At 43.3% G+C, this 13,913-nt stretch overlaps 1 protein-coding gene and 1 gene segment (V, D, J or C); one reads left to right on the top strand and one right to left on the bottom strand.

Annotated features, from left to right (window-relative positions):
- Positions 1 to 1,434: 1,434 nt before the first annotated feature.
- Positions 1,435 to 2,036, bottom strand: LOC116420908. The segment is given in 2 exon segments: positions 1,435 to 1,805; positions 1,918 to 2,036. Coding segments are annotated over 2 exon segments (402 nt in total).
- An 11,394-nt stretch (positions 2,037 to 13,430) lies between these two features.
- The window catches only part of LOC100917747 (zinc finger protein 2 homolog), a 39,991-nt gene continuing 39,508 nt past the window's right edge, over positions 13,431 to 13,913 (top strand). The window contains exon 1 of one of the 4 annotated variants that reach the window (XM_023497161.2): positions 13,431 to 13,608. The gene's annotated coding sequence lies outside the window, so the exon portion shown is untranslated. The remainder of the gene's footprint in view (positions 13,609 to 13,913) is intronic. The other 3 variants (XM_031949141.1, XM_031949142.1, XM_031949143.1) reach the window with 3 other exon arrangements.

The following is a 13,913-nucleotide window of genomic DNA, read 5'->3' as shown; positions in this document are numbered from 1 at the left end:
ACTGAAACCATTCATAATTGTCTCAGGGACGATTGGGACTCAGCTCTTCATGCTTCCAGCCCCAGCCTTCTCTCTGTAACACCAGGAGAGGGCATTTTCCCTGAAGGGACTTTTCAGTTTAGCTGGAGGCCTAAACATTGGGCACTGACAATGGCTTGTCTGGGGCTGGAGCCTCGAATGCCAGGGCGGTGTCACCCAGAGCTGGGTGTTGTAGCCTCTACCCGGCTGGCAGAACTGGTAAGTCCTCCCCTCATTATCAGTATCTGGGGCAGAGTTTCCACTCTTCAGGGTCGAGGCTGCCCTCAGGAGATCCTGGTCATGGCCCTTGGGGTGCGGGCGCTGGCTAACAGCAGTGAGCAGCTCTTGGGCAGGGAAGGTCAGCGGCCGGCCCCATCCTTGGGGTTCCCGCCTCCTTTCTAGTGTCTTTGCTTCCCCTCGATGATATCTGTGGTCATGGCTTCATGACACTTGACCCCCAGGGGGTCACCTTAGACCCACAAGCCTGCTCTCAGGGAGAGCTGCGAGGGCTGAAAGGATGAGAAGTCCCAGAGCTGGATGATCCAAACCCAGGCCCGAGACGTCTATACAGCACGACCTGCACTAGAACCAGCCCCTGAACGACATGGAACTGACCCTCGGGATGTTCGAGAGCAGCTGGTCTGGAGAACGGGAAGGAAACCTCCCTGTGCGATGCTGGCCCGAGTCTCCAGGAGGACCATGGTTAGCTGCCTGGGGACCCCCCGAACCGGCCATTGTGGGGGTGGATGGTCCCGGGGTCATGAAGGGTCAGCCCCTGCCAGAGCGTTATGGAAGGCCTTGGACTTTGCCAGCGCCTTGGGGCAGGATGCCTTCTTTGTGCTGGGACATTTCCCTGGGACAGTCTGGCTCCCAGTCAGAGTCTGAGCCATGGAGAGGACGCCCTGTCTGGGACTCGTCCCAATGGGAACTGGCCTGGCCACCCCGGGCTCCCCCAGATGCTGGTTCTAGAGCCGGGGCCCCCTGATCTGCTCACAATTTCTAGACCCAACCTCTCTGGGCTCCCTTTATAAGGTTTTGCCTCTTCTTGGAGCTTCTTTATTAAATCTCTGTAGAATTGTGGGCGTGTCACTTGGTAGGAGCCAATGGGAACCTCAAAGAAACTTCACCCGGCCATGGCAGCCTCAGGGAGGCCGGGCCCTCACCCCCCTCCAACAGCCACAGCCTGAAGGCTCAGCCAAAGCCCTTTTCTGGAGTCAGTGTCCAGAGAAATACCTAGGGAAGGGGCAAAGTGCTGGTCATGGGGAGACAAATGCTCCATTTCTGGGACTTCTCTCAGTGAGCTCTTGGGCAGGTCCTGGACATTGGGCTCTGAGCCTGAGACAGAGAAACAGGAAGCACAACCTCGGGCCCTTTAGCAGCTGGGGCTGGGCCAGAAGTGGGGCAGCTGTGGGGGGGGGGGGGGCCGGGCTGTCAGGGGGGTTTTTGTCCCACTTCCTCGCTGAATGTAGCACGGTGTAAACCATCACTATCACCTGTCCCACAGTAGTAATCGGCCTCGTCCTCGGCCTGGATGTTGCTGATGGACAAGTAGCGATCGGCCCCAGAGGCAGAGCCTGAGAAGCGGTCGGGGACCCCCTCGCCCTTGTCTACCTCTCCATCGCTGTCGACATACATGAGGTACCGAGGGGCCTTTCCCGGGCTCTGCTGGTACCATGCAATTCCATAATCGCTGTATTCACTGCTGAGGGTGCAGGAGAGTCTGGCCGTGGCTCCCAGGGACGCAGACATGGAGGGAGCCTGAGTCAGCACAGGCTGGGAGAAGGAACCTGGAAACACAGACAGACATTAATGCCCAGCAGAGGGGAGGGAGGTGCTGGGAGACCCTACAGGAGACCCAGGACAGGGAGGAGGGAGCAGGACAAGCAGGGAAGCCCTGACCTGAGCAGCAGGTGAGCAGGAGGAGGCAGACGAGAGGCCAGGCCATGGTGCAGGGGACCCCGAGAGCTCTGCTCCCCAGAGAGAACCGGCTGGGTCCGGGCTCGGCCAGGCCCCTCTTATCCTCTCCCTGGGAGCCTGGGATGGGGCTGGGAGGGGGCGGGGCTGGATGCAAATCTGGGGCTTTTTAAGTCCCCCTGGGCCTAAATCTGGGGTTATGGGTCCCCTAGTGAAGGCCTGTCTCTCGGGGGAAGCCCAGCTGATTTGTCACCCATGAGAGATCCCGGGGCTCAGAGCAGCCACAGACACAGGCAGCTGGGCCCATCCCCCCCTGAGACCCCCAGGCTCCTCCTGCCCCCATTGCCTTCCAGAGACAGTCCCACAGCGCCCCCTCGTGGCTGCAGGGCCCCAGCCTTGTAAGCAAACTTCAGGGACCCCATAGCCAGAAGATTCTTGGCAATGCCCCCAAGTCCCACAAGGGGGCGTCTGTGCACTGGGCAGTGGAACGATCACATTTCTGAGTGTGTGTCTGTGTCTGTGTGTCCTCCATCACTCTTCAGTCACAAAGGCTCCAGGCAGCACATCTAGTGGGTCAGTAAATGCACCTTCATTTTCTTTCCTGAGGAAATTGGGGCTAAGTGACTTGCCCAGGGCCCCACAGCCAGGACGCGTTAGGTGTCTGAGGCCAGATTTGAATCCAGGTCCCCCTGACTTCAGGGCTCTGCTCTGCCCACTACACCCCACGGCCCCCACGAGCTGCCCCCCCCGGCACTTTTCACGAATGATGAAGAAAATGGAGCCGCCTGCTGTCCCCGAGCGTGTCTGGCCGTAGCTAAGCAGGGGCCCTTGTCCCCCTCTGGCCCATGTTCACCCCTCCCTGTGACCTGTGGCCCCACATCTGTCCTAGAGCCTCTGCCCAGCTCTAGGGATGGGCCCCTGTTCTCTTCCGGCCGCTCCAGCCCTTTCAGCATCTTTCCTCAGGTTCTCCCGGACGTTCCCCAAAGACAGGATGTCCTCGGCCCGAGGAGAGAGTTCCTGTCCCCAGTCCCCTCAGTCCTGGCAGGTGGCGGGGCCGCAAAGAGACTTGGGACACAAGTGCAAGCGGGGAGACTCCCCGGGACAGACCCTCCTAAAGAAGCCTTTATCCTCCCCCTCTGCCAGAGGAACATAGACAAGGAATGATGGACACACGTTTGGGATTCAAATCCCTGGCCCATTGTCCCTTAGGATCTAAGGGCAGAGAGTGGTCGGGGCTGTGATAGAGGCCCCCATACTAACTCCCATGATTCTTCCGAGGGGCCTTGGTTGCTCCAACCAGACTGTCTCATCTGTACTGTGGGGGGCGTTTGGCCGACAGCGGCTGAGGACGGCTATCCGTCCTCCCTGAGAGCTCCTCTCCTAGGGGAGACCTGGGATGAGTGACCTAGAACCAGGCGCTCCGCTGCTCGATGCCGCTCTCTGCCTTTTGGGGACGCTGCTGAGCACTGGGGGGCTGGTGGTGCTGAGGAAGATGGGCCATTTCTCCCAAGGGATTTCTCCCCAGGGATGGCAGTCAGGCTTTGGCTGGCGGGAAGTCTGGAGGCTATGAGCCAGAGAAGAGGAAAGGAAAGCAACAATTAGCCGCTCTTTTGCTCAGCTCTGCCAGTATATGTGACGATGTAATAGAAATGGATGAAATGGAAATGACCAAAATACCAGTTGTCCACATTAATGGAAGAGGAAATAAAATACTAAGTAGCCCCATTTTAGGACAAGAAATGGAACGAGTCATCAGTGAGCTCCCCAAGAAAAATGTTCCAGGGCTTGATGTAGTACAAGGGAATTCTGCCAAACATTAAAGAACAATTAATTCCAAATAAACTCTTACAACAATATGCAAGTCTGCCCAATTCCTTTTATGACACAACTAAGATGCTGATCCTTAAACTGCGACAAGCCAAAATAGAGAAAAGAAAATTACAGACCAATTTTCCCAAAGAATACTGATGCAAAAATTTTAAGTAAAGTATCAATAAAGAGATTACAAGAATTTATCACCAGGATGATATCCTAGGAGCAGGTGAGATCTATAATACCAGGAAAATAGGGATTTTGTCAATATTAGGAAAACTGTCAGTATAATCAACTAAATTATAAAACTTAGAAAAATCGTAAAATTATCTCAATTGATGCAGCAAAACCTATTGACCAAATATAACATTCCATTTTTGTTAAAAAAAAAATTAGAGAGCATAGGAATAAATGGGGGTTTCCTTTTAAATGTTAAGGAGTATCTCTCTACGACCATCAACAAGCATTATATGTAAAGGGCTTAGTCACATGAAAAATGGTGTAAATATTAAATAGAGAAATGCAAAGTAGAAAAGTTCCAAGGAACCCTTCACATGTATCACATTGGTTAATATTACAGAAAAGAAAAATGACAAGTATGGGAGAAGGTATGGGAAATCTGGAACACTAATGTACTCTTGGCAGAAATGTGAAGTGGTTCAACAATTCTAGAAAGCCATTTGGAACTCTGTCCAAAGGGCTTCAGAACTATGCATACCCTTTGACCCAGCAATACCTGTGGCTAGGTCTATATCTCAAAGAGATTTTCAAAACTATATGTATACAAAAAAATTTACAGCAACTCTTTTTGTGGTGGCAAAGAATTGGAAATTGAGATGTCACCAATTCAAGAATAGTTGGACAAGCTGTGGCATATGATTGCAGTGGAATATAGTAGTACAATGAGAAATGGTGAGCATGTGGATTTCAAAAAAAAACATGGAAACCTTATTATACAAACTGATTAAAAGTGAATTGAGCAGAATCAGACTAATTTTGTACATAGTTAACAGCAATGTTACAGTGGTCAACACTGAATGACTTAGCTTTCCCAGCAGTGCAGTGATCCAAGAAAATCCCAAAGGTCGCATGATGAAACATTCTATCTCCAGAGAAAGAACTGATGAAGTCTTAATTCAGGACAAAGAAGAGTTTTTTTTTTTATCTTTTTTTCCTTTTATGAGAAATTTGGTCTGTGTTTCCTTTCACAACATGGTTAATATAGAAATATGTTTTATGCAATTTCATATATTTGGCCTGTAAAAATTTGGTTGCCATTTCAGGGAATAGGCAAGAAAAAGAGAAATGAAAGGAATTTGGAACTCAAACATTTATTTAGTGAATGTAAAAATTTGTTTTTAATGGAATTGGGAAAATATTAAAAATTATTGGAAAAAAAAGAATAAACCTAAGAACTTCTTTATAAAAAGTAAAGTAAATAGTATTGGTATATAATGAGAGTTCCCATGTCTTCAGTCTATTTGTTATGCCTTCATGGTTTGCCATCTTTGGACATTAGGCCTATCTGCATGGAAACCTTTCTAGCAAGAAAAAATGTCTGTCTTTTTGTTTTGTTCCAAAGGACCTTGCCATCCTGTAACATAAAGAGATCCAATGCTCTTTTGTCCTCTCTGATAAATCAATGATCATGACAGCTCGTACAATGAGTCTGGAGAATCCTTTCAATTTCTGAGATTCAGAGGAACAGTTGCATCCCATTAGTTCTGGTTGGTAACCCAATCAGTGGTATCTCCAGAGCCCAGGAACTGGCATTTCTGGCTTCTTGGGAGGTAATCCCAGCTACCAAAGCTGTCTTCAGCCACACTAATTCCTCATCCTATATTTCACCTTCAACACCTTTCCTTTGTCATTCTCAGTTCTCCCCACATTCCCCCACCTTTTATGGAAAATGAGAAGGAAGTTTGAAGCTTTTATTAATATTACTATTATTTTGATTATTATCTTGTTCTCTTCTTCTATATTAGTATTCACAGATAATCCATCTGAGGATAAATTTCTATCTTATTATCCTTTTACAATTTTTTTTGTGTGGGAGAAACACGATTACTTCTTTTAATTTAATTTTATACAGGAGATGAGGATATCACCTCATCTGATATAGATTCCAGGGAATGTTACTGAAAAAAACTGGGATGTCAAGTAACTAATCCAGTCTCCACACTTAATTTTTTTTTATGGTGGTTTCTCTTTTTTGACATATGATATTTCTTTTTAGAAAGGTGAAAAAATTCCAGCACAACTTGTCGATACCTTATGACTGTTTCTGAACATGTGCATTAAGGGACACTTCCAAGAACGGATGAACTAGGATTGTCTTCCCATATCTCTTTATTCATGTCCCACTTGACCTCCATCATTTGGCTATGTTTGCTTTTGCTTTTTTATTTCTGTTCTTTTCATTTACATTTTTGCCATTATTGTGCACATTGTTTTTGTGGCTCTGATTACTTTACTCTGCATCAGATCATATAGGGCTTTCCATAATGTTTTATTCATCACACACCTCATTTCTTCCAGCACATTAGTGTTCTGTTCCATTAATATACTACAATTGGCTTGGCCATTTTTTGTTGCTCTTTATCAATTATATTTCAAATACTTAACTATCCCAGAAAGTGTGAATATCAACATTTTGGAGTCTATGGAGACATTTTTCTTATCAAAGTCCTTGATCAAAATTTTTGTCAGGCCAGGATGCTGGACTGAAAATGGTAAGGGAGAAACACGCAAAATAAAGGCAAAAGGCTGGAATAGGAGATGCTCTGCTTCAGCTGAAGCAAAAAAAGTAGGGGTAGCAATCCTGATCTCAGAGAAAATAAAAGCAAAAGTAGGTCTTATTAAAAGAGACAGGGAAGGAAATTACATCTTACTAAAGGTTCCCATGGACAATGGAGTAATGTGAATATTAAATATTTTTCAACAAATGGTATAGTATCCAAATTCCTTTAGGAGAAATGAAGTGAGTTACAAGAAGAAATAGACAGCAACACTTTACTAGTGGGGAACCTCAACACCCCCCTCTCAAAACTAGATAAATCTAATCACAAAATAAACAAGAAAGAAGTTAAGAAAGTGATTAGAATTTTTGAAAAGTTAGATATGATAAACTTCTGGAGAAAACTGGAGAGAGGAAGAAATATACCTTTTTCTCAGCAGTACATGCCACCGACACAAAAACTGACCATATATTAAGGCATAAAACCCCACATTCCAATGCAGAAAGGCAAAAATATTAAATGCATCCTTTCCAGATCATGGTGCCATAAAATTACATGCAATAAATGAAAGATAGTTTAAAAAACTAATTGGAAACTAAGTGATCTAATTCTAAAATATGAGTAGGTCAAACAACAAGTCAGAGAAACAATAATTTCATCCATGAAAGTAGCAGCAATAAAACAACATGCCAAAACTTATGGGATGCAGCCAAAGCAGTCCTCGTTTCTTTAAATTCTTACATGAATAAAATAAGGAAAGAGGAGATCAGTGAATTAGGCATGTAATTTTCAAAATTGAGAAAAATAACAAATTTTTAAACTCCAATTAAATACAACTACAATGCTGATACCTAAACCGGGACAAGCCAAAACAGAGAAAATAAAATTGTAGACCAATTTTCCCAAAAAATATTGATGCAAAAATTTTAAATAAACTATTATTAAAGAGATTACAAAAATTTATCATCAGTTTAATACAGTAAGACCATGTGGGATCTATAATACCAAGAAAACAGGGATTGTTTCAATATTAAGAAAATTATCAATATAATCAACTAAATCACAAAATTGAAAGAAATCATATTATTATCTCAATAGATCTAGGAAAAACTTTTGACAAAATATAGCACCCATTTTTATTAAAACACAGGAGAACATAGGAATAAATTGAGTTTTTATTTAAAATTTAAGGAGGCAGCAAAGTTGTAGGATACAAATTAAATCCACATAAATCATCAGCATTTTTATATGTTACCAACAAAGTTCATCAACAAGCGATACAAAGAGAAATTCCATTCAAAATAACTGTCAATATTATAAAATATTTGGGAATCTATCTGCCAAGGGAAAGTCAGGAATTATATTAATACAACTACAAAACACTTTCCACCAAAGAAAGTCAGACCTAATCAGTAGGAAAAATATGAAGTGCTCACGGCTGAGCACTTAGAGACTTAGATGAACTAATGCTATGTGAAATGAGCAGAACCAGGAGATCATTGTACATGACAACATCATTATTATACGATGATTAATTCTGATGAACGTGACTTTTTTCAACAATGAGATGATTGATAAAAATTTCAATAATTTTGTGATGAAGAGAGCCATCTACACCCAGAGAGAGGACTGTGGGAAGTGAGTGTGGATTACAACATAACATTCTTACTCTTTTTGTTGCTGTTTGCTTGCATTTTGTTTTCTTACTCATTTATTTCTCTCTCTTTTTTTTTATCTGATTTTTCTTGTGCAGCAAGAGAATTGTATAAATTTGTTTATATATATTGGATTTAACATATATTTTAACATGTTTAACATATATTGCATTGCTTGCCATAAAAGGGAGGGGATGGAAGAAAGGAGGAGAAAATCTGAAACACAAGGCTATGCTAAGGTCAATGATGTCAAATTATCTGTGCATGGGCATGCTAAATTCTTCCATAGTCTCCCACAATCCCTCCCAACTGTCAGAATCAAAAGCTTTGGTCAATTTGATAAATGTCTATATACCTCTGTTCTGCCCATCTTCCAGGTAAAGAATTAGCTTATTAAAAAGGGAATTGGCAAGAATTTTGTCAGCAGTGACTGAGACAGACATCCCCTCTCCCTAGGTGATTGTCACATAATAGCCTATTTTTTTTCTTTTATGGTGATGGAAAATGGATTCATCCTTGAACTCCTGAGGGACAACTGCCTCTTGCTATATGACTCAAAAATATAAATCAGATTTGTGTGGCCAGTGGGCCCCCTACCTTGTAAAGCTCACCTAGAAAAGAATCTGCACCAGGTGCTAATGCTCTTCTTCAGTTGGAAGTTTAGCTAGAGAGGGATTGACTTCAACTAGAGGTATATACTCAATGGCTTCAGCATTGTTTGGTGATGGGCTCTTGAGAAGACTATGGAAGTGTTCTCTAAAAGATCATGTCCTTATCACTGATCAGGGAGCACCCATAAATACTGAGTACTTGAGAAGCATTGTTGGTCTTTGGCCCCTAAATAGCCTTCAGGGCATCATAAAGATATCTGGCCCATAAATAGCTTTCAGGGCATAATAAAAGCACTTTGGATTGTTACTATGAGCATAAAACTAAAATTTACCTGCCTTTTTACTGAGCCAAGAATCTTGCATCTAAGTTTCAGTAGTTTTCAGTAGTAAGTCACCATTGCTGTTGCTGTTTCCAACTCCATTCCTCCCAAGAACTCCCTTCTATGTCTGATAATCTGTGCCTACTACCTGCTGCTTTGTCACTAGCCCCCTTCCACAAGATTTTGAAAAAAGTAACATAGTAAAATAATAAAATAGTAAAATGGTTAAATAGTAAAACAATAAAATGCTAGCTTATAAGATTATTGAATAGTAAAATGGCATAGATTATAACTTTTGGTTCATGTATAAATCGCATTTAAATGAGATATAATTGCTCCATGTCATCAATCTCACTCTCTCTTCTAGAAACATTGGCACCCAGTGAGAAAGCAAAAGTCAAGATGACTGGAGATAGCTCTGGATACAATGGATGATCTTGACATCATCAGTATCTGACCAAAATCCAACTGCCCAGAGTGTCAGTTTCTGCCATCTTTCATGGGTCATAGAAACAAAAATGTTTACATTCTTTTATTCTTTTATAAAGAGTCGTCACATTCTTGCAGTAGACACTTTCCTAACTCACCAATAGGAGACCCATTGACTACTTATCCACTGAGAAGGTTTTACTGGTTGTTGTTGCTGTGTATACTACAGCTTCTGAGAGCCATTGGTGAAAGCTGGGTGCTAAGTGGGTACCAAATCAGCAGAGTTACTAGTTTTCCAAGAACAGCACATCGCCCCACACCACTATGTACAGGCAAAGTATGCTAAGAATAAATTGATGATAATGAACAGAGAAAAAACACTAGCATTAAGGCTTCCTATAGAAGACAGGATTATCTGGGGCTTAAAGAAGACCAGAGAAGTTAGGAGTTGGGGATGAGAATGGAGAACCAGTGGAAATACTGGAATTGGGAAATAAAAGTGTCTTGTTTGAGGAACAGTAAGGAAATCTGCGGCAGGGAATGGAGGGCAATAAGGTATCAAAATACTGGAAATTTAGAATTTATGTTATTAAGGGATTTAAATGGAATTTCTCTTTGTATCTCTTGCTGTTGGACTTTGTTGGTGATGTATAAAAATGCCAATAATTTCTGTGGATTTGTTTTGTATCCTGCAACTTTGCTAAACTTGTGAATTATTTCTAATAGTTTTTTAGTTGATTCTCTAGGGTTCTCTAAGTATACTATCATATCATCTGCAAAGAGTGATAATTTGGTTTCCTCATTACCTACTCTAATTCCTCTTTTCCTTCTCTGATTGCCAAAGCTAGCATTTCTAATACAAAACTGAATAGTAATGGTGATAGTGGGCAGTCTTGCTTCACTCCTGATCTTATTGGGAATGGTTCCAGTTTATCCCCATCACATATGATTCTTGATGATGATTTTAAATAGATACTACTGATTCTTTTAAGGAAAATTCCATTTATTCCTATATTCTGTAGTGTTTTTTTAAAAAATAGGAATGGGTATTGGATTTTATCAAATGGTTTTTCTGCATCTACTGAAATAATCATATGGTTTTTGTTAGTTTGATTATTGATACAGTCAATTATGCTAAGAGTTTTCCTAATATTGAACCAACTTTGCATTCCTGATATAGATACTTCTTGATCATGGAGCATTATTCTGCTGATGACTTGGTGTAATCTCTTTGCTAATATTTAAGATTTTTGCATCAATATTCATTAGGGAAATTGGTCTATAATTTTGTCTGTTTTCATCCTAGGTTTAGCTATCAGTACTATATCTCTGTTATAAAAGGAATTTTGTAGGAGTCTTTATTTTTTCAAATAGTTTATATAATATTAGAGTTAATTGTTCTTTAAATATTTAGTAGAATTCACATGTAAATCCATCTGGCCCTGGACATTTTTTTTCTTAGGGAGTTGATTAATAGCTTATTCTATTTCTTTTTCTAAAATGGGACTATTTAAGTAATTTATTTCCTCTTCTGTTAATCTGGGCAATCTATATTTTTGTAGGTATTCCTCCATTTCACTTAAGATGTTAAACTTTTTGGCATAAAGCTGAGCAAAATAAGTCCTAATTATTGCTCTAATGTCTTTTTCATTGGTGGAAAGTTCTCCCTTTTCATTTTTGAAACTAACAGTTTGATTTTCTGCTTTCATTTGTCTAATCAAATTAACTAAAGGTTTATTCATTTTGTTGGCTTTTTCATAAAACCAACTCTTTGTTTTATGTATTCAATAGTTTTTTTTTTACTTTCAATTTTACGAATCTCTCCTTTTATTTTTAGAATTTCAAGTTTGGTATTTGATTGGGGGTTATTAAGGGATTTAAAATAAGAATTTTATGTCTGATCTTGTAGGTACTAAGGAGACACAAGAGTTTATTTTAGAAACATGATTTGGGTAGCAGAGTGGAGAATGGACTGGAGTGGGAATGGATTTGAAGCAAAGAATTGAGGCAACTAATAGGATATTGTAGTAATCCAAGTATGAAGTGATGAGAATCTCTACCAGGGTGGTAACAGTGCCAGGGGAAAAAAGCAGGTATATAGAAGAGATGCTATGAAGGTGAATTGCGAGTAAGATTTAACAATTGGATATGAAGAAAAGAAGAGTTGAGAATTATATGGATTGGGAGAGTGTGTTATTAGGGCAAAGATGGCATCCTCCATTGTAATATGAAAGTTCGGAAGACAGAAGGGATTGAGATGAAAGATGTTAAGTTCAGTTTTTCACAATTGGAGTTTAAGAACACATAATTTGATATATCCAACAGGCAGTTGGAGATAGAAACTGGGGATCAGCAAAGGAGAGTGTAGCTAGTACAGGGGTAATAGGACTGAGGGAACCAAAGGGACTGCATGAAAAAGAACAGTATTTGGAGTTGTAAGCCAAAGAAGTCAAATGATGATTGATAATGTCAAATGAGAGAATCACATAGTTTATATAGATGGAAGTAGTCCATTTGTATGTGATAGCAAGATCACAAATGTGACTCTTTCTGAGTAGATGAGGTAGGGTAGAAGAGGAGATTGTGGGAAATGGGTAAATTGAAGAACTGGGAGGTTAGATTTTTAGAGGGAATATTAGTATGTCTTTTATATCTTCTAATTGGAGGGCAGGAGTTGGGAAGGAGAGAAAGATTGTGAGCCAGGTATTAACTCCTTGGGAAAGAAGTATCCCAGGAGTTGCCTCAATAGCCACCGGAATCTTGAGTGAGTGGTGTGGATTAAATGAACTTCAAAGGAAGGTTACCAAGTGATAGAGGCAAAGGAGAGCCTAGAAGTGGTAATGAGGAACAAGAACTATTTCAATCCCCCCACCTTCATTAGTGAGTTCAGAAAATAAGAGAAAGTATAGCTCTGAAAAGGGGAACCAGGAAAGAGGTGTCAGCAGAAGGCACTAGCATCTTAGTGACTCTAAGAAGGGAATGAAAAAGGAATCGATTTGAGGTGAAAAATTTGTGACCTCTGAAACAAGCTTCTGAGTGAGGACGATGAAAAGTCTGGATTGCTTTAGAGCAGGGGTTCTTAAACGTTTTCTATTCATAAACTTTTTACCTGAGAAATCTTTATGTGACCCAGGGACAAATCATATACATTTGCTGATAATAAATAATAGTTATGAGCCTCTATGTGGAGTCACACCCACAGTTTAAAAGCTGGCCTTTGGAGCATGTCTGTGTGTGTCAGAGTGTCCCTAGAGATCAGAAACCACTTCTCCTAATTTACGCCCCTCCCTCGGTGCATCCCTGGCATTTGGCGCCAGTTTTTGAGGTTCTTCCAAGCCCATAACCGCTCACAGAGCAGGGTTCCCTCTCCCGCCTCAGACCCTCTTCTTCCACAGTCAGAAACTTCTTCCGTTTTCGTTTTTAACTTTGCTGAAGCTGCCAGCAGTCCTGATCTGAGGAAGCCTCGGTTTCTCCTTCCCAAGTGGGGCCAATCCGGGTCCCCGTGCGCGGGTGGTTGTGGGCATCAGGTGGGCGCCGTCGGGATCTCCTGGGCCCAGCAGAGGCAACCGGGCGGACCAGGGCCGAAACCACTGCGGGCGCCGCGCCATTTCCTTCACTTTCCGGGTATTACCTCCCCCAGCAGGAGCAGGCAGCCTCAACGCGCCCCAACCAGAAGACAACGCAACTGGTGGATAATTGACAAGACAAAGGTGCGCCAGATGCACTGTGAGACAGTTTCAGGGTTCACCACGAGGGGGCAGACGCACTGCACGTGTTGGACACGTGACGTCCTCCTGGCCCCACCCCTTCTGAGAAATCACACCGTGGACAGGGCCAGCACGAAAAGCGCCACTGAGCATGTGCAGCAATGGAAAGTCCTCTCTCTGGACGTTGTCATGGAAATTGCGAGACGCAAGGCCGAGGCAGGCAGGAGGAGGCGCGGCCTCTCTTCCCCGCCACTTCCGCTTCCGCTCCTCCCCTTCCGCTTCCGCTTTTCCCCTGCGGGCGGCGCTGCTGTCGGCTTCCTAGGTCCTCTCAGTCTGTGGCCTTCTCGGCCCTGCGCCTTCAGCAGCTGCTAGGGCTTCAAGACCTGCGTCCCTTCTGGTCCGGGGTGAGTGGGCTCCGGAGGCGGGCGGGCAGAGACAGCAGGCCGGGGGGAGACTGGAGGGAATCCGGAGGGACTGGAATGCTGGCCGAGGGTACATTTGCGCATGTGGCGCGCCCCTCCTCCGCGCCCCGCCTCCTGGGCGAGCGTAGGCTCCAATTGGTCAGGTCGGGCGAGGGCCCGTCCTGGGAGCCAATAAGCGATGTGGGCCCGGCTCGGGGCGGGGAGAAAGGTGTGCCCGCCCTCTCTTTCTGGAGCTTCCCTCTCCTTTGTCCCGCCAAGGCCCCCCACGAGCGCTGCGGACTCCAGGC

This window comes from Sarcophilus harrisii, chromosome 1 (genome assembly GCF_902635505.1).
Source record: "Sarcophilus harrisii chromosome 1, mSarHar1.11, whole genome shotgun sequence".
Classification (NCBI taxonomy): Eukaryota; Metazoa; Chordata; class Mammalia; order Dasyuromorphia; family Dasyuridae; genus Sarcophilus; species Sarcophilus harrisii.
Note: the sequence above shows the minus strand (reverse complement) of the source record. Positions and strands in the feature narration are given on the sequence as shown.